This window comes from Chelmon rostratus, chromosome 8 (assembly GCF_017976325.1).
Source record: "Chelmon rostratus isolate fCheRos1 chromosome 8, fCheRos1.pri, whole genome shotgun sequence".
NCBI lineage: Eukaryota > Metazoa > Chordata > Actinopteri > Chaetodontiformes > Chaetodontidae > Chelmon > Chelmon rostratus.
The window spans coordinates 13,473,974-13,496,621 of NC_055665.1; the positions used below are offsets into that span (position 1 = coordinate 13,473,974).

General features: G+C 42.5%; 1 protein-coding gene across 1 annotated transcript in view; it reads right to left on the bottom strand.

Annotated features, from left to right (window-relative positions):
* Positions 1–22,648, bottom strand: part of galnt1 (UDP-N-acetyl-alpha-D-galactosamine:polypeptide N-acetylgalactosaminyltransferase 1) — a 39,883-nt gene that overhangs the window by 2,495 nt on the left and 14,740 nt on the right. Inside the window, exons 2-13 of the mRNA XM_041941687.1 lie at positions 21,936–22,047; positions 13,327–13,466; positions 13,057–13,225; positions 7,795–7,961; positions 7,042–7,169; positions 6,857–6,936; positions 6,281–6,451; positions 3,010–3,127; positions 2,474–2,654; positions 1,077–1,216; positions 767–865; positions 455–589 (exon numbers count right to left, since the gene is read on the bottom strand). Of these exons, the coding sequence (XP_041797621.1) occupies positions 455–589; positions 767–865; positions 1,077–1,216; positions 2,474–2,654; positions 3,010–3,127; positions 6,281–6,451; positions 6,857–6,936; positions 7,042–7,169; positions 7,795–7,961; positions 13,057–13,225; positions 13,327–13,465 (1,527 nt within the window). The 5' untranslated portion in view covers position 13,466; positions 21,936–22,047. The remainder of the gene's footprint in view (positions 1–454; positions 590–766; positions 866–1,076; positions 1,217–2,473; positions 2,655–3,009; positions 3,128–6,280; positions 6,452–6,856; positions 6,937–7,041; positions 7,170–7,794; positions 7,962–13,056; positions 13,226–13,326; positions 13,467–21,935; positions 22,048–22,648) is intronic.

Genomic DNA, 22,648 nt, shown 5'->3' on the forward strand with positions numbered 1-22,648 from the left:
TTGGCTTGGCTCTCACTGCGAGGCATGCTGTGGTTGAGTTGGGCAATGTGTAACTAGGATATATCACCCTAAAGCTGAAGACAATAAATATGCCACAAACTTAAATGACAGCTGCTTATGTATGTGCCGTCATACTGCAACAGCAAATAAATAAAAAATATATAATAAATAAATAAATAAATAAGGGTGAAAATCTGATGCAGTGATTCGTGTCTTTTTGCAACAGGACACACTGAAACTTTTGGACGTGCCAGGACATAAAATGAAGGTGAGAACTGGTTTTGTCTGCTTTATTGTTTTTATTTTGTCAGTGTCAAAAATGATGATTCTCTGATACACACAAACTTAATTTTCCGTACCATTCAAGACCTGCATGAGAAGCCTCTACCGGTGAATGTGTGCCTTTATCATTGCCTCACACGTCATGTTCATTTTCATTAGTTCTTCGACTCACCACGGGGTCGTACTCCCACAGCTGGTTGCCTTTCAGGTGATGGCACTTGAGCATCATGACGGGTCCGTTTAACTTGGACACGTCGAGACACAAGTCATCGGTCCTGATCTCCTTATTGGCCGTGTAGGAAAAGACCTGCAAGTCAATCAAACAGATTCCACGCTTAAAAACAAAACTTTTCTCTCTTTCATTATTGCTGCCGGGAATTACACTAACATCACTGTGGCTAATAGTGTTCACACTTTTTTCTCATTTTGTGCCTGTATTTGTTTTTCTATGTTATTTTTTTCCGCTGTATTGGTCCTAAGATACCTGGTTGCCTCCCATGCCGTGGCAGTTGAAAATGCCGACTTTCTCATTCTCCTTGCGGGCCATGTTGTCCAGGCACTGGTTGGTCTCCACATTACGGATCTGAGCAGAATACACACACAGAAACCACATGAAGCAAAACCATTACCTGAGCATAGAACCACACCCTTTGATTCAATGTTTCACACTCCTTATGTCTGCTTGGATTTCAGCCAAAAGGTAGTGAATCACAGATGTGTCTGTGTATCTAACGTATTGTGAGTCAGATAGTGTGTGTGTGTGTGTGTGTGTGTGTGTGTGTGTATGAGCATACCTCTCCTAGGGAGTAATAGTGCCTGGGGATCTGGGAGTCAGGGTAGACGTTCTCCAAGTACCAACTGAAGGGTTTACATTGAAGCTTTTGTCTCAGAGACGTGCGAGACGTGATGTCACCGTAGTCCACTTTGGTCACACCTGGACACACACACACACACACACACATTAACATGAAGGTCAGTCACTATGGCACCAAACTACATTCATACAGATTAGGGTTTGCTGAAAGGCTATTAAACTCACTTTTCGATATAAGCATTATTTAAAGTGTGTCATGAGTGAAGTACAACAAGGCCACAGATTGGTTTGAAGCATCCAACTCAGACCTAATATCAATAAAATTCAGAGGTCACTTGCCTGATGATCAAGAACATGAGTAGGCCTAACACTGAAGTGACACTTCAACACAAATATATTTGTTGAATATCAAAGCTCTGTAGACTAGGTGGCGCTTGCTCCTTAGCAGAGGGCAGCAGCTGCAGTCGGCCTGAATTCACAACTATTAGAAAAGATTCCATAAAAAGACGTAGTTTCAAGGAAAAAAGTCCACACACACATTGTTGCGTTCTAAATAGTCAGAAGGAAGTGTGTGTGTCGGTTTGGCCAAGTTGTATGTTTTGTTTTGAGTCGAGTTACATGAACAATCCTTAAACCAACCTGTTTCCTTGAAAGGTTACATTATCTGCTCCAAGCAACTGCCATCACATCACAAATCACTCCAACTGACTGGTCCTGGCAAAATAACATCCATCGCACACCGAAAATGGCTGACGAGAAAACAATGTCACACTACGGATGCCGTGACAGTTCAGTCTGACGTTCAGGCCGCATGCTGTAACTGAAACTCACTGCACGCAGGCGGTTAAGTGTTAAAACTGCAGCAGCTGTTACTTTCTTTGCCTGTAGGTGGCGACATCAACACGATTATATATGCGAGTTTAAAACTGCTGCTGTTGTTATTTTCATTTCTTGCAGGTCTTGCGGATTTGGCATGTTTAAAACTGGTTTGATAGAAACAGAACAGCGCCCCTTGTGGACACTCACCAAAAGTGAAAGTTCGAGTTTGTGAATGAGTTCCAAGTCACTTCTGTGAGGTGCTTCACATCTAAAAATATTCTCTATTTAAGGACTCTGGCTTTACTTGGTTCTCTTCTTTACCACAGTGTGTGTGTGTGTGTGTGTGTGTGTGTGTGTTTGTGTGTTTGTGTGAGTCAATAGATGCTTAGTAGCGTGAAATTACTCGCCGCCCCCCGTCCCGCACTGTTGGGTCACCACTGCAGTATCACACTGTCACTGGTTTAATGGATAAATCACAACTGCCAGAGACTAACCTCCACACATGAGCACATACATGCATACTTGCATGAGCACACACACACACGCACGCCATCTCACCAGGAGAGATGATATAGAAGAAGTTTTTAAATTCATCCATCCAGACTTCTGCCAGGCGTCGGTTGTTTTTGTTGATGATCTGTCCCGTTCCTCCGGGAAACGTGTAGGGTGTGGCCTTTCTGAACACGTGACCCACGTGAGAGCACGTGACAATCTCTAGAGTCCCACCGCACTGCCAAATCTGCGAAGCACGAAGAACACAAATATAAAGAATACTGTGTGGAATGCACATACTGGAAGGCCTGATCGCTAAATGAGCGACGGCTGACCGGTGAACTCTGCTGGGAGATGGATGACGCAGATTGGTCCTGTCTGTGTTGTGACAGTGTGAATAAAGTTTGATTGAATGCCAGTCCGAATGACGCCTGACAAACTATTAGTCAAGTCAACAGTTTAGTCAGAGAAGTCAAACTCACAAGTGTAATGTGCGTGTGTGTGCGTGCGTGCGCTTCTGACCCCGAGCAGACACTCCTGAATGGCTGCCAGCGCATGGAAGAATACAGTCATGTCAATTGGCTGTGGGTGCGTTCACTCACTCTGAAAGAGATTTCCAGGTTCTCTCCTCCCCAGATGTCCATGCCTGCGTCATACGTGCCGATCTCCTGGAAATAATCTCTGTCTATGGAGAACAAGCCGCCTGCCATGGTGGGAGTCCTGGAGGGAGAAAGGAGAGGAGGGTCAATTAAGAGCAAGGTGAGTTGGTGTTCACTGATGGCAGGCTTTCTAAAGGTCACAGTATCTACAGATCCCATCCCTGAGTTTTTTATTTCACTCCTCTCACCCCCTGTTCTTTGTAATTTTCCTGTTTTTTCGCTCTCTGTTTTTCTGCTCACTTCTCCATTGGTTGTGTCAGTGTTTAATGGCCTAAAAGCTCTCGCCCTATTTCTCCCCCTCACAAAACGGTTTCCTCCTTTGTAGATCAGGCTTATTTTCCTGACTGCCTGTTTTTGCTTTCATTTAATGTCCAAGTTCACTTACCAGCACACAATAGTTTGCACACAAACGGACAAACACGGATAAAACACATCCTGAGAGCGCGCGGGGGTTACGGTTCGCTTGCAGCACTTGACTAAGAGTGGGAAATAATAAGCAACACAAACACTAGCTTGTCAAACAACTCGCAGCTGTTGTTTGACAATCACAGACAATAACTGAAGATTTAGAACAAAACGGTGAATTATGATATGCTAATCATGGGTATATGAGCTTTTCTAAACATATCAAAATCTCAGAGAGCACAAAACACATCACAGTATAGGAAACAAGACCTACTAATTTGTGGGAATCCTTCAGATGTACACTGTAGATATTTATCTAAAGATGAGTATGTATCACTTACATGATTTATGTAGAGTGTTTAGTACTCAAACCACACTGTGACATTGAAATAAAAACAATGTTTCAGTGTTTTGTACTTGAATGTAAAGCTTTAGTATTTCTGTCATGTGTTTTCATGTGATCCTGCGGAAAATTCTTGCCGCTTTTTGTTTGGAGGGTTTACAGCATCTAACTAACATAGTCATCTAATATGTACACAGGATTTTTTCATAACCTTGCAAAACTTGTGTTTTTGTCAACAAACAACTATAAAGAGAAACTTTCCAAGTGACCTCAGATTTTCAAAAAGTACTGAAAATTACAAGGTAGACGTGCCCATAACGACCAGTTTAGCTGCTAACGATTCCCTCCGTACTGTCACTCTACACGGTTTCCACACATTTTCATGGACAAAATTTCATAACTATTGCATGACTTATCAAAAAACACAAAAAAATTCCCATGAACATTCACGACCTAATAGTTCATGTACTGCACAGTCTGGTATACTTTTACTCTAAATGTTGATTATTGTATGTAAATTAAACAGCTACCTCTCTCAGCAGTTATATTCTTATTCACTTCAAACACTTGAAAAAATGGGCACAGTACACTGTCCTTTATAAAAAAGAAATGCTTTACTAACAAATATCAGTCTGGCACTGTCTTTCCAAGTATGACGGAAAACAGAACCGATTGATTCTAAACATGCACACACACACACACGCACGCACGCACACACACACACACAGAGCTCATGGGCCAAACTCGGTCACTGACCTCAGGCCATTATTCCCTACAGCAAACACATGTACACAAACACTTTGGGATTCTCAGCATTTTTGGAAAACAATGCCTCAACATAAGCAAGGAGGTTGAAGTTCAGACTGTTGTTTTAAAAAATATATTTCGTAACACTTCTTTTAAGCATCAGATAAAATTCTTGATGCATTGTCAACTCAAAAAAGGGCCACCCAGAGGCTTAGCAACCGTACTCTGGTTGGAGGCAGACCCTGGTCCACCTGCTTGTCTCGCTGTGGTTTTAGTTGAATTGAAAAACGCCTGAACTGGATTTAATAAGCCATCTCTTAGTCTGCATGCCCCATACTGCTAATATGCTCTTTTTGTAAAGCTTACATCTCGCACGCCGGTCATTCTCTTGTTTGGTTTCTAACTAACGTTAGCATCAGCCATCAGAGAGCCACGAAATAATAAAAGTACACTTGCCTGGCATCATTCAAACATATCAGATTCAAATTCTACTCAAACATCATTTCAGCTATCTGAACACATGGAGGGAGAGCTGGAACGTACATGACGGTAAACAAACACTGACACATTAGAGCTACGTTATGTTAATGGCTTCAGAAAATACATTTGCCTTTATCTTACATGACGTGGAAGGCCATCCAGGGAAGATTACTGTGACAGTTTCATTACGCATAACAGGGCTGGAAAACTAGATTTTCAAATGTCACGATGTTTCTAGGTTTTCAACAACCGTGGGAACCTTGACTCTATCGGGCTCCTCAGAGGGTCCCAGCAGCAGGCAGATAGCTTGCTTTGGATTAGCTAATGAAGACTCCTGATGTAGTCAAATTAGCAGCCATTTAACACCAAATGCACATGAGAGAAGCTGAAATCAGTGTTACTCTCTGTGGACTGGTTCTACCGTGTCTGTTTATTTCCCTCTACGTACACGAGCTTCATTCTGAAAACTAGCTTTCAAGACTCCTCAATAATGGAGAAGTACTTCGTGACAGGACAGGGTTTATGTAAATCATGTCATTAGTGTAAAGTACTTCTTAATTTCTTTTCCTGACACTACAACCCATTTTTGTTTTTTAGGCCACTTAGACACCCTTAGGAACATTTTGTCACGCAGAGCTGTGAAAAACAACTGAAAACAGGGGCAGAGAGTGTTACATAAGATATATTATGTGTGTGACCTTGGATAATGGCGTCAAGCATGCTCAGAAACAAGAGCAGGAAGAAGAGATGATAGACAGGCAGAAATAAGCTCTTGATTTTAGCTCTAAGGCCTGGCCCATGAGAAATGATACAAGGAACAAAATTACACAGAATCTTACATAAACATCGTGACTTTAGCTACAGAGGAAAGTTCAATCTATTCTTGCAGTATTTCTGCCTGAGGAACATTTTATGATTATTAACTGTGGTAAATTAAATGGTGAAGTGCGATTACTCTGTGCACATCAATTGTAAATGCCTATCAGCAACGCTAACGCTCACAGGATAAAAGTTATTTTAAACAGCTGACTGAGTTAGAGTGTATGATTCATGTGATATTTTACTAATGATTCAATTATGCCCCTGTAGGCAATTTCTATTTCACTTGACTCAACAGAGAGGTCAGGGTCAGCTGCGCAACAGCAGCCCCAGAGCTGGTGGGGAATAACAACAACATGAAAGATACTTCAAAAAGGCAAGAATCTCTGATTGGAAGGTTCATCCTGCCGTATCACCCACCTGACAGGTAGCGTGCGGTCTCCTTTGCGGCGGTCCATCTCTCTCTGGGGCACAGGGTACCAGCGGAAGTTGAGCTTCCAGTTGAAGCCCCCGTACGTCATGTCGGATCCCGCCATGTATTCAAACGTATCGTCGCTGATAACGTCGATGATGGGGCACACCACCGTTCTCCTACAGCAAACAGACATGAACGCACACACACGCGCACGCACACACACACAAACACACATTCAACAGCCTGCTGTTTATAACCTCGGGTGGTGATCAATCACAACTAAGTGCTCATTATTTTACGTGTGGCACCGCCGGAATCAAATGCATTTAAACAATGGACCATGCTGTGACTTCCTACCAGCCATCACTCATCGCACCTTCTTCAACACAGTGTGTGAGTGTGTGTGTGTGTTGGTGTGTATATGTAAGTGCCTGCTTGCGGGAAGCAGTTAACAGAGAATGAGTAATTAAGCATCAAATAAACAGAAGGGCAAGGCTCAGGCTCAGCAATAGTTTATTGATTTTTTTTTTACGCTTGCTTGTTGTGTGCGTCTTTCATGTGTGTGTGTGTGTGTGTCTTACTTGTCTTGCTTGATGCGGGCGAGCAGAGGCTCCAGCCACCCCGTTGTGCATTCACAATGAGCATCCAGAAAGGTTATGACCTAGAAACACGGAGAGAAAACATTAGACAAACCCACAGTGCACACACCATACGGAGAGCAGGTCACTGGGCAGCGGGTGTCACGTATGTGCATGTGCACACACACCTGGCCGGTGGAGAGGGACGCCCCCTTGAGCCGAGCACGGATGAGTCCAGACCGCTGCTCCATCCTCACCACCCTGACAGGGACTTCCAGCCTTCTGACATACTGCTCCAACGGCCGCTTTAGGAAATCTTAAACGTACGAATAAACACATTGAAAAGAATCAAATAAAGACATGCAAGCTGACACACAAGACAAAAACACACACAGCAGAAACTGGACTGTCAGCGACCCCTCCAAACTACCCCCTTTTTGTAGCGATAGATATCAAAAGGTTGTGTGTGCTTGAGTGTTTTGTTCGTGTGGATGTGCCTTTGCATGTCTGATGGCATCCTGTCTACCTGCAGAGAGCTCCCCTCCCTGCATTCACCCCAAACACACGTACACACACAGACACACACACACACCCCCTCTGACTGGCACCATCCAACCTGAGGTCCTGTAGGGTGAAATGGTGCTGTGTGGCGGCGGCTGGGGGGGATTGAGGGTAATAACAGAGTGTAATCCCTGCGGCTGGTGAATTAAAGACCTAATCTCCCCCAAACAGGGATTAGCAGCATTGCACAGGGTGGAGTGGCACACACACAGAGCACATATATGCTGACTGGCTGTTGGGCATCAGCGCAGACACACTCATATATACTCACAAAAACCTGGCAAAAACATAGAGTAGCTCTAAAAAAAATAGGCTAAGCCTCAAACAAGAGGCACAAGCACTGAAGGAATTATCTGCAGTGTGTGTGTGTGGGGGGGTACCTCGCTCGCTGGCATCATCCACCAGGACAATCTCCTCCAGCAGTGTGTGTGGAGAGCGGTCGATGACGGAGTGGACGGTTCGCAGCAGTGTGCTCCACGCCTCATTGTGAAATACAATCACCACGCTGGTGCGAGGCAGATTATCCGGGTATAACTTGTTCTTGCACCTTCAAAGACAAAACCAAACAATCAGAATAAAAACTTCAACACTGCTTTCAATGCGGAGTGCCAGAAAGTTGCTGAATACAACTACGCGCGTGGATAGAAAGCTAATTTCAGATCACTCCGACACTGAACAGGCAACAAACTGTCGCAATGACACGGCACAACAAGCGGAAGCGTGCGAATTGCATCACACCCCAACACAGACACGGCTACACAAAGACAACCACATGTGCGATAAGTGAAGCTGTAGGCTTTGAACGCAGACAAAACTGAACTGACAGAGACAGAGCGAGAGAAGGGAAATACACTCTAGTAGAGACATCACAATCCAGCCTCTGTCTGATTGTAAGAGACTGCTACAGAGAGCAAGAGAGCTGCAGCTGAAGTGAGTCTACACCAGAGAGAGATGAACAAGAGGGAAATAGCTGGGACTTTAACATCAACTAAAGCTCATTAGTCAGTCACAGAGTTGCTGCGTTAATCAGATCTTTATTTATCATATTTTTATCGACTTCAAACAAAGAAAACTGAGGGTGAATAATGAGAGAGCGACCAAGCGTATATCCCCAAATTTAGACGGAGGAAGACAGACACCGAGAAATAGCGGGTCAGCATGATGACAGTTGATTAGTGATGCTAATTAGAGTGTGAGTCATTATCATAGCAGTGTAGAGCACACACATCAAACTCCCTCATTGAGACACAGAGGAGCGCAGGAATGAGTGGAGATGGATATCAGTGAAGATAGTCACAGGCTTATTTATATATTCCCTGAGAAACACTCTGTCAGGGTTTGTACAGCAAGAACATTAAAGCAATTTCTAAGCGCTTTCAGCATACCTAAACCAAACATTTCAACCAGGTAATGTTGAAAATTCAAGGACTATATTCAAAGTCAAGTATATTCCTAACCTTGAAAACATAATGGTTAAAACTGAGGATTTTCCAAACTTTAAAGATGTTGCACTGACTCTGTTTTAAATGACCATACTGGTGGGCTTGCTTTGTTTAGTCCCATTAAGTACATAGTTTGAGTAGTTTAAGCTACACCTGAGCACTTTCCAAAGAATAGTTAATGGTGTTAATGTTGACTGTCCACCTTCCAGCAGCCACCGATTAAGCTTTATTTGATTTTAGTATGAAAGTCAGCTTGCGGAGACTTGCTTGACGTAGCTAGGCCAACACAGTGAACCTTTACTTTAAGTTCTGTCACTGCCTTGTGAAGTATGCATTCCCATTCTCAAGTGAATTTCCAGAAAATCCGCTGATGCATTTTATGATATTTATCATTTCTATAATACATCATAAACTACAACACAAGATTGTTCCCATTGCAGCCATCCATAACTTGCAGCTTGTAAACATTTTTTATGACTTTGGCCAATGAAATCAGTTTTGGAGTGGAAAGAAAGACAATCTTTCAATTTGCGGGTTCCTACAAACGAGTGATTGATGACCTTTCAGGCACTTTCATTTCAGCGTTACAGTATGCAGATTACAGTGGATGCTGCACAGAATAGCACACATTCACACACTACACCGCAATATTTATGTCTAAAAATCATCTCTAAATAGCCGCAAATGTCACAAAGAAAGTACATGGCTGTTTTGCTAAGGCTTTACAGAAGGTTGTCGCATTATATCCACCGCTTTTTAAGGCATACAAGTCTTTTAATATCATTTCACCAACCAAAAAGAATAAACAATTAACTTTAAAGGAAACAGCTTTGACACTGTGCTGTAATCATTGGGAATAATAGACATATTCCAGATGGATTGGCTTGCACAACAGATGGCAGAAAATATGGACTTTAACTCCAAAATAATGTGAAATGTTCTTCCACAATTAAAAAAATTAAGCAAACATCGGTTTTATTGGAGAACAAAAGTAGGAGTCACAGGAGACAGAGGCACACTTCTGTAGGTTAAGAAACAGCCAGTCATCATGCCTGTATGCAAGCTCTCTGACATGAAACTGTCTCTCAGTCAAAAAGATGCTCAATGAGCTGCTCACGCTGTCATCTGCTGACAACAAAACTGAAACCAGCTTGTCACGTCCTTCCTCTGACAGATTCAGCTCTCATAATAAAATCGAAAGGAATTTGATCCCTCTTCCTACATCTTCATAACTCCCCCCGTCCCGAGCTTCCTCTCTCTCTCTGCTGCTGATTCTGACAGAAGGAATGCAACAGCAACAGAGGAGAGGAGGTCAAGAACATATTCCATCCTGCAGCTGCCTCTGGAGCACTAAATAACAGAAACAGTGATTCTCAGACTGTGCAAGCTCATAGTCTTTGCAAGGAAGGGAGGTCAATGAGCACACAAGATGATTCACTGTAAAAACAGAGACACCCTTGGAGACTTTCAACTTTTACACACGTCAGTTCATTATTTCTCTCTTCACAAACAGAATAACGGAGACTTTCCACTTTTCAGACATGATCCTGGCTGCGCAGCTGATAGAAAACAAGACGTCTGTGTGCCCACCAAACCAACATGTGTTGACACGCAAGGGCAAACACATGTCTGTGTGTCACATGATTTCAAAACTAAGGAGTGCTTGTGAGTCCTGTGTATGAAAACAGTCTGCTGGAGCAACATTTGGCAACAGCAAAGTAGGGTAATGAGTTACAGGCTGTTTCTCCAGCCAGTGGATTGTAAGGATAGTTGTTGGGATGGGCGGGCAGACTGTTTCTGATTAAACAGCATCAGTCTTGCAATATTCAACTAACAGACACACAAACACACACACCTATATATGCATTCTCATAAAAATGTTGGAGTCGGGATCCAAAAAAAAGGAGTGGTTTTCTGAAAGGTGTGGTCGTGGAAAGTGTTTTCACATACTGTAGATCCACCCACACACACACACACACACAGGCTTGACTGTAATGTCAGAATGACCTGTCCTCTCCTGTTTTTTTTTTTTTTTTTTACACTCAATGACTGCATTGCAGAAAATAGTGAAAATAAACCAACAGTGACTTTCCGCTTCAAAGTATCAGCTAATGGTGACCTGCTTGGCTGAGATGAATTCATTCACAGAGTATCCCTAAACCTGCCGATCAGCACACACGGAGACACACACACACAAATAAACACAAACATATGCGAGCCTGCACGCAAGCGCGCACACACACACACACACACACACAAACACACACACAGCCTTGCTTGATATTGACTCTGTCTTATCTCCTAATTGGAAAAGCAGATAGACAGAGAGAAGGCTGAGTGAAAACACACCTAGTAATCAACTCTCGCTCAAAGACTAAAACCCATTTCACGGATCAATGTCCTCTTTCTTTCCTGCCCGTCTAGTGTGCATGTGCCCCTGCCTGTCAGTCTTGTGTCTGTCAGTCAGTCTTTCTGTCTATCTCTCTGAAAACCTTCATTACTGATCCATGCATGTTCCTCTACTTAAGCGCAGTAAAGGGCGAAGGGGGATGGGAGGCCGAGCTGGTTTCCACCTGCTTGAACTAACCTTGACATATCTTCCAAGCTGCTGTCCGGACGCATGACTGTCTGCTGTTCTGATTGCATCTCCCTGCCTGTCTAAAGACCGAACAACCTGCAGCCACTGGCACTGATAGACACTTAAAGAAACACTAAACTCCTCCTTATAGAGATGGATTTGTGAGTTCAAGGTTCGGTTACCTTGTCTCATGAAATGGCATCATTATTTCCTTAATTTGATGACTTTCCTGCTGAAACAGGACAGTGAGAGATCAACCATCAGGGTGAGCCAATGGGCAGTAAGTCAGTGAGAGACTTTTACCTGCTTGTACAGTACATAGTAATGCTAAGCAGGTTTTAATACAGATAAAATAAAGATACTCAAAAGTCACTGTGGGAGGACACATTCACACCTGTAGTTTGGTTTATTCGGTCAAGGCCAAAAGGGGAAAAAAAATGATATCTTGATGCATTTTCGTGCTGGTCTGGTTCATGTTCACACTGGCTTTTGAAAAAAAACAAGAGCCATAAGCTAGTCACAGGCAAATAAAAATCCAGTGGCTCACAGCAAGTCATGCTGAACTTAAATACTTGGTGTTAGCATTACTAGACTACAAGCCGGCCGCATGTTACGAACAAACAGGTAGGAACAGGACAGAAAAAAGGAAACACACTTTCTAATGGAACTGTCAAACACACAACACTTCCTGTTTTTTTTACAATAAGAGCCCCAATTTCCTCCTAACATGTTAACACTCATACAGACAGTTATTTGGCCAACTGAATACAATGCAACCAGTATGAAAATATTATAAGAATAGTTACACACAACAGACAGCAGTTTTAACCGCTTTTCACTGTTTGATCGGTCAGGGAAAATCCCTGCACTCTTGCACTGATGCCGATTAATGTTACAAAACAGTTGATGTTTGAGTGTTTGAGGGTCCGTGGACTGCACTGTCTCAAAATGCAATAAACAAGGGAAATTGAGGAGCTGCTCACAGCTGGAACAAGTTCAAATGATTTGTGGATGATAGTAAAACAGCTTTGTGAACATCCCAGAAAACAAAACAACAGCTAATAAATCTTTGGTAACATTCTGCTGTGTAACTGGCAGCAGTATTTCAAAAATCGCTTGACTGACATACATCGGTACATGTATTACATAATTTCCTGTTAGCATGAAATGTTAAGATACATAGATTCTTTCATTTACATAACTGCAGGACAGCATACGAAGACAGTTAGTATTTAGTACATACTGTGCACAGTCAGTATATGGAATTGTGAAAGTGGATTCTTTCACCAGAACTGGTCTAATTTACTGTTGAACTTGTAAAGCATACTTTTATTATGTATTGCAAAAATTTAATCACAATTAATAGTGTTGTTGAGGTTGCCCCCTCAATTTGTGCATCCATATATCTGTCCCTCTATGTCATTATTCATAACTAACCTCTACAGAGCAACAGCGACTCACTGTGTGACTGATTGTGATGGGTTCTCGCCAGATGTTTGGCTTGCAGATCACCAGAGTGGACTGTCCCAACAGTGGTTGCCAGTCACAGCCATTTTGAGGAGAACTTAGTAAAGTAAAAGTAAGTGACAGGAAAAATGATTAGCTGCAGGGAGGCTGCTCACCCTTCCAGGCGGACGTCAGGCAGTGACCGATTGAGAGCAATCATCTCAGAGGCCATGAGGTTGAACTGGTTGATTTTAAACATCTCCTTCATCTTCTCCTGGTTCTCCTTAGGGATCACCACAGGCTTCCCTCCCTCACCGGGACCGTCCCGCGGCCTGGCCAGGGTATCTGCGGGAGATGCGCGCACATTGAAAACACTCAGGATGCCAGAGGAGATGTGAGAGTGTGTCTCTGTCGTAACATGTCTATGTGTGGTAACACACACTCACCGTCTCTCCCAGGCAGTCCTCTCTCCTTTTTGTCGTCACACTTGTTGCACTCACTGAAGTAGAGCAGGATGAACATGTCCAGCATCACCCACACCAGAGAGGTGGCCAAAACCACCTTACAGTAGGCGAACCTCCTCATCCTAAAAATGTAATGAGAGAAAGAGTGAAAGGTGTGAGTGATGGTGAGTTCTGAGCTGCTACACACAATCACAGGATTTTCTGAGGCTCTGCAGAGATTACTCGTTAGTTCTTCTCATATCTCCCTGCCTCTCTCTTCTCTTCCCTCAACCTCCACCCTTCCCACAGCTCTACACCAGAGTATCTTCTCAATGCCTCCATTTGTCCTTCCGCCTGTCTGTCTGTCCGTCTCTCTGCTCTTATCTGTCGGCTGTTTTTCAGCGCCTCTCCAAATGGTCACCTTCACACTCAGAGTGAGCCACAAATCGCAGGCTGAGGATTGTTGGATTTCTGTCTAACAGCACTCTAGCAGACATACAGTAAATCTTTGAGATCATTTGTAAGAGTTTATTGGCTATGTTAGTGTCTGGCATCATTATAAGCAAAGTAAACACTGACATTTTGTGTTCTGGAGAGGATGTTTCATGGTATCTAAGCAAGGCTTTAGCTGCTTTCAAGTTTCAACAGACATCCACTGTATCAGAGTGCCCAAACACCCTGCAGTGTACAAGCCAATCTACCCGTTATACATTTAACATACCAACCCCCTGTGTGCTAGAGTGTAGTCAGATACACACACACTCACATACACGGAGCAGAGAGAGAGGAGCTGTGATAGTAATTGCTTTTCTTTGGCAGGCAGCGAGAGACAGACACAGCCACATTAAAATTCCTCTGCTCCCCTTTCCTACTCTCCTCCAGCACCATCTCTCCTCTCTTTGGCTGATTCTCTGCCTCAGTGATCCCTCAGGTTGCAGCAGCACAAGCAGAAGGGAGGAAATTAATTTGGCCACAGTGATTTCTCTCGTGCCCCTGGGAAAAAAAAAAAGGAAAAAAAAAAAGGTGTTTGTGCATAGCTAGCTTAGCCTAGCTTAGTTTAGCTTTGCTTAGCAGCCACGGAGGATAGAAAACCGCGGAACAGCACTTCTAAATTCCACCTGATAGGATTCTGGTAGCACAAAGTGCCATGCACAGCAGAAAACAAGAGTGGAGATCTGTCTGTTCTCTCAAAGTTTGTCATTTCTCATACTTTTGTGCCTGTGGAACCAAATAGTTTCAATGTCATGATGTAGTAGTTAGAACAATTTCACCAAGTTAAATTACTGTATGTATTGCAGGTTCATCATTGCAAAAAGCAACCACGTCCTCATAGAGAGCAGGCCATGGTGGATTAATGGATCAAGCACAGGACTTTCACCTGGGAGACCAGGGTTTGTGTCCTCTGTGGAACTTATTATTATAGTACTGACCTATTAATTTTAGACTTAGTTGACTTATTATTTTCAGTTTCTTCTTTTTCTGTCTAGTTTTTTCAGAACTGGGTTAGGTTTTATGAAAAGATCAGGGTTTGGTTTAAAACAGAGTCTTTCACAGCATTAACCATGTCAAAGGCTAAATGTGTCGAAAGCTGAGATCATAAAAACCTGATTGGTCAGTTGCAATGATGCTCCTAGAGCAACATTAATTATGATGTTGTAAGAAAAACTCCAACACGCCGATATCATATCATGCATATATGTATGTACTCTGCAGCAGAGCATATGTAGCATCCACAAAAAAAGGGCAAACAAGAGTTATAAGTTCTCTCTGGGCATAAATATCAAACAAAATAGAGAAACACAATACTGAAGGGCACTGCAATAAGAGGTGAGGGCTGCAACAAATAGTCAATAACAATGAGCACTAGGCTATGCCATCTGCTGCAGTTTAATAAAAACCCAATTACTGTTGTCAAATGCAAAGCTGACCCGGTTGGAGACTTGCATTTCACAGCTGTTGCCAAGCTTGTCATGTGATTCATAGGCGTTTGTAACTTTGCAGATGTTATCTGTCAGTTTGACAAGGTGAAACTTTTCCAAACAAACCCCCAGTAGATAAATTCAATGCTCTGATAGCTAGTCCCTTGAAAAGGAAATGATTAAATCAGATCAATCAAGCTACAGCAACAAGTTTTTCACAAGGCTAACTAAAGTACGTCATGTTTCATCAGTTTACACCGGCACTCAACTGTAGATTTAATCAAATTTAAAATATGATGCTTGGTTAAGTCTCATAGTGGCCTGAGAGGAGCCATTCTTGTCTTTTGCTTTCCTGTGCTGCACCTCTGGACCTCCCTCTCAGACAGTCTCACACTGAAACATGAGATGGCTTAAATAAAAAAATTACACCTTTTTAATTTGATTGAGATGTTTTATGATACATAATACACAGTCTAATACATACAGCTTTACAAATATACTTTTTGTGTTTATTAGCACTGACAATTTTGATCGGTCAGACACTATTTTGGTAACTGACTAATCGGTAGTCAGTTTTTAGGCAAATCACCAAACTTGGGCTCTAGGAAATTATGATGAGCAACTTTATAGACCAAACAATTGATGGATTAATTGAGAAAATAACTGGCAGAAAAATAATGAAAATGTTTGTTAGTTGCAATCCTAGTGTTTACAGTATGTAAAAAAATGCAAAAAATGTAAGACAAATGTTAGAAAAATTAAAATGTTTATTTGTAGTTTCACAAGAAGCTCATACAGGTTCTAGCTGATAATTATTGTGTGTGTGTGTGTGTGTGTGTGTGTGAATGGAGGGGAGGAAAATGGCTCACTAGGTCCTGAAGTGTTGCTGTCTTGAATATTATCAGTGCAGCATGTTCACACCATTAACTGTAGTTACAGTTCACAGTTATGGTTGTTCTTAGTGCAGTAAGTGTGACGAGAGAGTGCATGGATGACAGCTGAGTGCTATAACAAGTTGCCATGCCATATGGGATGTTACTGTGTCAACATAGCTTTCACCCTTGCTGTTTTATACATCTGCTTTCTTCAATATAACCTCTGTATTTTTCTGTAGGCCGCAGTAAAGTATCTCAGTGTTCTTTACTTTTCAGGGTTTCCCACCACATCCCTAATACACTTAAAACTCAAAGAAAGTTTGGTCATGACGGCTGATACCAAGACAAACCAAAATAAACGTGGTACATACATAAGCTATATTCCTGCAAACTGACTGTTTGGAAAAATCCCAGATCCTCCCGGATATCCTCATGAAGAATTCATCAAATTTCTTGTCTCACTGTTCGGATCACTCCTCTCAAAATTCTTTAAATTCCAGGAGCAGTGGGAAGCCTGAATGTCAGTCCCTGCTCCACAACCTCCCTCTTCCCTGTTTCTCTGCTTCTGCTGCTGGATTGTACCGGCCTCGCTTGACCTCCACGCAGTAACATGACACAACCCGATACCACGGCAGAAACTCAGCCACAGCTCATTTTTTCCTCCTTTCTCTGTTCCGCGCAGGCAGAGCTCGGCACATCTGCCAAACACCTAACAGACACTGGCGTGGAGGCTCTCCATCACAGAAACACAAACATATATATTCTTGCTCACAAAGTCATGTCACAGTGCTGTCAGAGAGATGTCAGCTGGTTTCTCTGAATGCTATGTGATCACAGCAAATAGAAAAAAAGTAGAGCAGCGCTCCAAGCAGCAGCAGACAAGATTTATATGCATGTACATGGGCTAAATGCATGCAAACGCACTTTCCCATTGCTGTCTTTCAGCCATGCATCTCCACTCGCTGTATTTCTAAGCAGGCATGGCAGAGGACACCTCGGGTCTCCTGTGTGCTCATGGCAGCCCCAGGCCCTGCTTCTCTGTGTGTGTTGCATGTGTGTGAGTGTGTGTCAGTTTAGTTTATGTTGGGCGCTAGGCTCTTTGAAGTCTCTTTTAAACAGCCTGGCTCCCTATGACATTAAACAGACGCACAATTCTCCATCCCTCCATCTCCGCACGCTCTCCCTCATCCATTAACATATCACGTTCCCTCCATCTTCCTTTTATATCTCCATCCAGGACGTCTCGCTCTTTCTCTCCCAGCCACCCCACCCCCACTCCCCTGTTCGTCTCTTAGTGATGTTGTCTCCTTTCAAGAGCGGTTGCCATCACTACTTGCCTACAAGAACACAATTTCCCCCTTCACATCCTTCTCTGTGTCTCTCTTCATATCCCCTCCTCTCCTCTTCTCCACAGGCTTAATCCCCCTTTAGAGATTGCACAACCAGTGTTTCTCACAACCACTTGGAATAACTCTGAGGCGAGAGGATCCAGAGCTTGACTCGCTTCACAATTTATGTCTGGGAGCAAGGAGCCTCCCTTCTGGGGACTTTATGTTTATATGCGTAAAAGAAAATTAAAAGAGAGGGAGGGAGATAGGATTTATACGAGGGAGTGCCAATGAGAGGGGAGGATTTGTGTGTTACTAATCAACGTAAGGTTTGCGCTGCTAATTCATATAATAAACTACTAACATAGTTTCTATGCTTGTTCTCTGTCTAGTCTAATTTCTTCTTTATGAAACCAGATGCCTTTTATTCTAGCCTCATTCTCCATCATAAGCTAAATCGCATGTTGCTGCTGCTGAAGCACCTTCAATGAGAAAACCAGAGACGGTGCTATTCCAGTGTGTGAGCTGTCCTTGGGTCATGTGGGCTTGATAAGCTCAACAGTTTCCAAGACAACGCTGATGGGCGCGGTGATTTTTTTGAACAGTTGTAATGCCTCTCAACTGGAGCAGAACAAGGCACAGGCTAATATTAGGGAAGTGAAACAGAACAAGATGGCCTGAAGCCCTGTCCCTGTTGCTCTCTATGGAGCAGCTGAGGTACACAGCCACTCCTGGCGAGAGGGCTGGGGTCGTTTCATTTCCAGGTCATAACCTTGACTGCAGAACACAGACTGGTCCCATAGAGGAAGGAGTGCGAGACAAGGACTGGAACAGAGAGAGTGAGAGTATACACAGTGTATGTGTAAGTGAATATTTACATAGGATACTGTCTAACCGCTGTATATGAGTATATCCCTATTTACATATGCATACATGCAATTACAGGGATGGCTGCAGTGTTTCTTAGCGAGTCACTTCAGATCACTGTTGCTAACATTAGAAAAGCTGTTGCAACATGCAAATGCCATAACATTTGTTCATTTGATTCATTACTGACACTGATGTTTCAGGCTGCCAACTAAACAATGAGTTGACTCATCAGTCAAGAGGTCATTTCTAAACGTCATTTTCACATTTTTTGCTGAATCATTGTTGGCAGAGCACAACACAGGATGGCTACATGCCGGGCTACAAAAGTTTACAAACCCAGTCTCAAAATGATGGAAATAGAGAAAAAATGGAAGCAGCAGGACACAGTGATGACAGCGGAGGCCGCAAGCAGTGAAACTGGATCCTGTTTGCTGCTCCGTCACTCAGTGCGCAAGGATTTGATCTTTGACTGTGGGAAATCTGATCATTTCACATGAGAAATGATGAACAAAAGCATAAAAACTGGAAAGACCTGAGACCCATGTACAGACATGTTTCTTGAGTTGATTGTTTTGCCAGAGTACTATTTCCAGGGTCAAGAACGAACCGTCATTCTGAATTAATAGGATCCTTATCAAAAGCATATGTTTGTGTTAAAAAAGTGAATACTGGTTGCTATGTTTTTTTAACACACAAAATTAATATTGGTAATGAGAGAGTTTAGAGTATAAAAACTCAATGTAAAAATGGCAAAGAGTAAAACAGAGAGAACTGCCCATGGCAGCGTACAAGTCCCAGCTGAAATCGATTACCAATGCAAAGCTTGGCACAGGCGCAAAGTGGAATTAAACACTTCAATCTCCAATCACTTGGGCATTTTCACCAAAATCAATACACATTATTGTCACAGGGGGTGTTCCCTTGACGGCTGAAGAGCATGCAACTGCTTGGCTATCCAGTACAAGCAAACCACATACAAATAAATCACTTACAACAGACACAAGAATACACAAACCACAGGATCATGCCTCTTGATCTGTGTGAATCCAGTGTGCTGCAATCGCTCTTTTAACAACTCATGACATATGAGCTTTTGCCTAATGAAGATGCCAGAGTACAGTGTGAAGGCTTTGATGACACCAATACACAGAGCTGAAAAAAGCACATTACAACTATTTACACAATTAGCACACCACCATAAACTGGGTGTTAATTGGTGGAAACACACACGCGCACACACATACGCGCACAAGCAAATCAAGTCACAATACTTACAGTGCTTCGATACAAACTGTTTGACCTGGCAGGTTTGTCTCTGCTGCTGTATGTCAGCTGCTCTCAGTTCCACTCATACTACTACTCATGCCAGCCAGCCAGGATTTATGAGGCTCTGGCATCACAGCAGGGTTTCCCTGCCGACAAACCAATTTAACAGTCTCCCTCGACTTTTTTCTGAACCTAAAAATGTGAAAAATGTGACAGACACTACACTGTGCTTTTACTTCCTAGACATGAGCATGTTCCAATGCAACCATACTGTTCTGTTGATATCTAAATCTTCTTACAGCACCATGAGCAAATAAGAACAACATTATTTTAGACAAATGTTTGTTCTTTCCGAATTGTTGGGGAGAAGAGACATATTATCCACTAAAAAAAACCCTTTTTCTTTCCTTTTCTTAAAAGACTGAACATGATGTTTTTACATATTTAAGCCCTACCAGTCGTGTGATATCTTCAAAATAGCCCAATATTTTCCAAAGCACGCAATATATTTGAGATGGGTTTTTTTCTTCCTTCCAGGCAGCTATTAGTTAATGTTCACTTCAACACAGTATCAATTAGCAGAAACATGAAACTTGACTGAACTCTGTAAAACTAAGAATATCTGATGATGTATCATGTTTAGTCGAGGTCAAAGTTGGGCATGACACTTGAACACTTGAATGCAAGGGAACACACAATAATCAAATGATCATTGCTAAAAGGATAATGTGGTTTTGACAGCTTCTCGCATTAAGAATGTCTCTGTTCACCAGCCAAGGACTGTTCCACTCATTGTTCATTTGCATCATTATACTAAAATAAATCATAATAGAACAACAATGAGTTTATTTATCAATATTCCACCCACAAACCACTATCATCATCACCAACTTTTTGCAAATCTGGCTCACACAAACATACCAAAGGAAACAACACCTAAGAATCAGGAGGGATTGCATTGGTGGAAATTTGGCAATTCTGACCAATGAACTACACAACTCCCTTTCTCTTGAACATGTCTTCTCCTTGTTTGAGCTGTATGCAAACAAAATACTAAAGTATTTGTTGTTTGTAGAGTATTAGTATTAGTATGTGTAGAGAGTATTCAACCTGAAGTATCCACACATGGAAAAAAAAACACCCTAGCTTGTCACTAATAGTCTCTGGAGAAGGGTCTGGCTACACCATTATCATTTTGCTATAGGGGGAAAAAGAAACCACATTTGAACGTGAGGAGGCGAGCTGTGGTATTAAAAGTGCTATTAAAAGCTGCCAGCAGCTTGTTTACGTTCCTACGATGAGAGACCAGGTTAGGGTGAGAGGTAACTTGCTGTTTTCAACATGTAGATTGTTTCCAGTAACGACGGGGGGTTTGAAAAACGGCTATATGCAGATAATGGCATGGAAGGGGAATGCCACCTGAAGTAGGCAGCCAATGGCAGGCTTACACCCACAGTCTACATCCGGTGAGTCAGACTAGGTCACTAACTACTGTGAGAAGTAAGGAAAAACAAAAGCATGTGCCTGATTAACACAGTCTAACACAGTCCAACCACTACAACTATTAGATAATCTATAATCCTGTACCGCACGTGGACAAGTTGGTGCAAGCTTGAGATCTCAAAAAAAATGTTGACACAAAATAGTTTCACTCTAAACTAGCAGGGCAGCAAAGTAAGAACAGAGGTTACCCTCAAACTGGGAGGCCCAGATTCAAGACATTGGGTCAGCAAGCATCTGCAATGCGTCAGAGACCCAAAGCAAGACAGCTAATCACTAACTATGGATCTGGTTTGTGTATCACATCTGAACCCCCTTAGAAAAATACAGCTACAGTATTAACGCAACTATACCAAGTCTATCGCCCCTACAATTAACCTTTGGGAACATCTAAATCCTAACGCGATATTCTTGATGTGTATGTTTTGGTGTTTATAGATCTGGGTGTGATGCTGCATGCTAGCTGTAGTTTGCATGTGCGCTACGTTGACTGTGTCTCTTGAATGCCCAAGACAAACTACTCCTAAGGGAGACAATAAAGGCTAAGTCCAATGCACATTAAATAGCCACAATAGATTAAATACAATTCTTACCAAAATAGAATGAAAAACACCTATGCCACTTAGCAAAATCAACAATACTAAAAGCTTCAACACATAAGAAGTAAGCTGGGATGGTTGAGGGAGCTTCATGAGTGTACCAGCAGAATAACAGTAAGGACTGTCAGCTCACATGTGACTCTTAAATGATAAACTTCTGGAATATGTGCTGTTTTATATTAACAGTGGTTTCACTTTATTGTCCTCTCTGTATGAATTTAAGCCAAATAAAAAACAGCTTCATTACTTGCATACCTGTCCAAGTGACTAAAGGGGTCTCTGGTCAGATGTGTAGGGTGCTCCACCAGATGAGGGGCGGAGCGTCAGAGAACCCACTTCCTCCTTTGCTCGTCACTCAAACATGCTCCTTGAACAAGAGAGAAACAGACACAGAGATTTAATATTGTTTTACTGCAGATGGGAAAATAGCAGCATGCATGTTTTAAACGCTTGTTGAAAGTCAGCATATATTCTAAAGGCACGCTGTCTTCCTTTCATTCATTCAACATACAACATTTCAGTTACAGTGGATTGGGTACTGTGTTTTTTTCCACACGGTTTGTAAAGAGATAGAGAGCCTTCCGATTGTGCCTCGGGGACACAAAACCACAAAGTAACCACAGGAAGACACGGGCGAAGCTGCGAGTCAACGGCCTCAGAGATACTTCCTGGCTTAGCATGCACAAAATAATGCTCTCGCATAATGACAGTCAGAGTCATATGTCACCAGGCATGTTTCCAGTTGTCGGTCATTTACTAATTGTCAGCCCAGCACTGCATCCCTTTGTATTTTGTTATAAATCCGTCATCCGCCATTCTCCCTACGTCCACGCCCACCCAAAGGTCAAACATAACCAAAGACTCTGCCAGCCTTGGAGCAGGATGAAAAAGAGAGGGAGGGAGAAGGCAGAGGGATGAAGGGGTAGAGGGATATAAGGATGGACTACTGACAGATTCTCAGAACTGCT